A 2,312-nucleotide genomic window follows, 5' to 3' on the forward strand; every position below is an offset into this window, starting at 1 on the left:
GAGCAGACCCGAGGGGGCCAGGTGTCCGTGTGTCCCTTGCCCAGGGGGGTGAGTGGCTGATGGGACCTGGGCTGAGTGGGGTCTGGTGTGGGTGGAGGGGTCGCCTGGGTCGGGGTCTGACACTGCTTGTGTTCAGCAGAGGGTGCAGTGGCAGTGTGAAGCTGTTCTCTGTGGGGAGCAGAGCCACCCCTGGGGCCGCTTTGGGGCAGCCCTGACAGTGTTGGGGGACGTGAATGGGGACAAGCTGTCGGACGTGGCCATTGGGGCCCCGGGAGAGCAGGAGAACCGGGGTGCTGTCTACCTGTTTCACGGAGCCTCAGAATCCAGCATCAGCCCCTCCCACAGCCAGGTGAGGCCCCTGTCTTCAGCCTCTTCCAGTCCCAGCTCTTTCCCATGTCCTGAGTTCACTGAACGCAGCCTCCTGTCTCTGTCACCATTCCCTTCCTTGTTTCAGTGGTTCATCAGCTAAGCACACGTCATCTCTCTTCTCTCCTCTGTTCTGGAAAGCCTTCCATCTGTGTGGGCAGCTTAATGGTTAGGAGAGCAGGCTTTGAGGTCAGAGGTCAGTTCAAATCCCTGGCCTGGCCAGCCATCCTGAGCTGTGTGGCCTTAGGCAGGTGACTGACAGCCTTGGTCAGCCTTAGTTTCTTTCTATAAAATGGCCTTAGTTTCTTTCTATAAAATGCAGAAATGATAAAACCAACTCCTTAGTCTTCTTGTAGAAATAACAGTGAGAGTGCTAAGGCAATCACCACTGCACTCACTGAAGGTTCATGAGTGACCTGACCAGTGATGAATACACAAATATATTCTACGCCTATTATTATGCTCTTACTTCCTCATCAACCTTTACTCTCATGACGGGTTGGACCCAAAGAGCCTCCTTCTCTGTTTGGGGATCCCAAGGTCCTCACCCTGTTTGCTTTCTTTTTTTTTTTTTTTGAGACAGTCTCACTCTGTCGCCCAGGCTGGAGTGCAGTGGCGTAATCTTGGCTCACTGCAACCTCTGCCTTCTGGGTTCAAGCAATTCTCCTGCCTCAGCCTCCCGAGTAGCTGAGATTACAGGTGTGTGCCACCATACCTGGCTAATTTTTGTATTTTTAGTAGAGATGGGGTTTCACCATGTTGGTCAGGCTGATCTGCTCGCCTCAGCCTCCCGAAGTGCTGGGATTACAAGCGTGAGCCACCCGGTCTATTTGCTTTCAATTTCTATTCCCACATCTCTCCTTTCCAATTTCTCTCTTCAGATCCTCTTTCACCACAATCTCTTTTCCAAATCTCTCTTCTCAAACTTTTCACATCGCCTCCCTTTGACTTTCGCCTCTCCCATCTCTCTGGCCAGCGGGTCGCTGGAAAGATGAGCAAATGGAAGCACAGAAAGATTGAGTCCTTGCCCACGGCCTCGTGGTTCATACGTGGAGGAGTCAGAACTGGAACTAGAGACTGATTGAATGAATGACACTTGGGTCACCAGGACACCCTTCCAATCTCCACTCCTATATCTGTTTCTTAGCAATCATCTCCCGACTCCTACCTCCTCTTTTCAGGCTCTTATTGGTGACATCTGTTAACAACTCACCCCTTCTCTCCCTTTCCCACGGTCCTACCTCCATATTCCCCTTGTTACTTATTTCCAACTTCTTCCCCCACCTTCCAGCCTGATTCACACTTTTCTCTTCTGGCCAGCGGATCGCCGGCTCCCAACTCTCCCCCAGGCTGCAGTATTTTGGGCAGGCGCTGAGCGGGGGTCAGGACCTCACCCAGGACGGACTGATGGACCTGGCCGTGGGGGCCCGGGGCCAGGTGCTCCTGCTCAGGTAGCAACTCCCCAACATCCTGCCCTCCCGTGCTGTGTCTGATTCACTGGTGCTGGCACCCCCTGCCTTGTTATCTTCCCAGAGGCCAGTGTTCTGTCCTCCCTACTACCCTGCCCCTCAGGAGTCTGCCAGTGCTGAAAGTGGGGGTGACCATGAGATTCAGCCCCGGAGAGGTGGCCAAGTCTGTGTACTGGTGCTGGGAAGAGGGGCCCAGTGCCCTGGAAGCTGGGGACGCCACCATCTGTCTCACCATCCAGAAAAGCTCACTGGACCAACTAGGTGTGTTTCCCCCATAAAGGTGCCCCGACCCCTCATCCCATTAGGGGCCCCAATGCCATCCTGAGGATGGGATGGGCCCAGGAACCAATCTTACCTCCACATCCACTCAACACCTGTGCCAGAAACCTGGCTCATTCTCTCCCCTCTTCCTCACACCTGGGCCTGTGGGTTCTGTCTCCAGGGTTAACCTGAAGTCCACCCAGTTTTCTCCTGGGC

General features: G+C 54.2%; 1 protein-coding gene across 1 annotated transcript in view; it reads left to right on the top strand.

Moving 5' to 3' along the window:
• Positions 1-2,312, top strand: part of ITGAD (integrin, alpha D) — a 32,116-nt gene that overhangs the window by 17,107 nt on the left and 12,697 nt on the right. The window contains exons 12-15 of the mRNA XM_011982557.1: positions 7-48; positions 140-349; positions 1,687-1,817; positions 1,939-2,096. Of these exons, the coding sequence (XP_011837947.1) occupies positions 7-48; positions 140-349; positions 1,687-1,817; positions 1,939-2,096 (541 nt within the window). The remainder of the gene's footprint in view (positions 1-6; positions 49-139; positions 350-1,686; positions 1,818-1,938; positions 2,097-2,312) is intronic.

The sequence above is a fragment of the Mandrillus leucophaeus genome, unplaced genomic scaffold (assembly GCF_000951045.1).
Source record: "Mandrillus leucophaeus isolate KB7577 unplaced genomic scaffold, Mleu.le_1.0 Scaffold24, whole genome shotgun sequence".
In the NCBI taxonomy this organism is placed as follows: Eukaryota; Metazoa; Chordata; class Mammalia; order Primates; family Cercopithecidae; genus Mandrillus; species Mandrillus leucophaeus.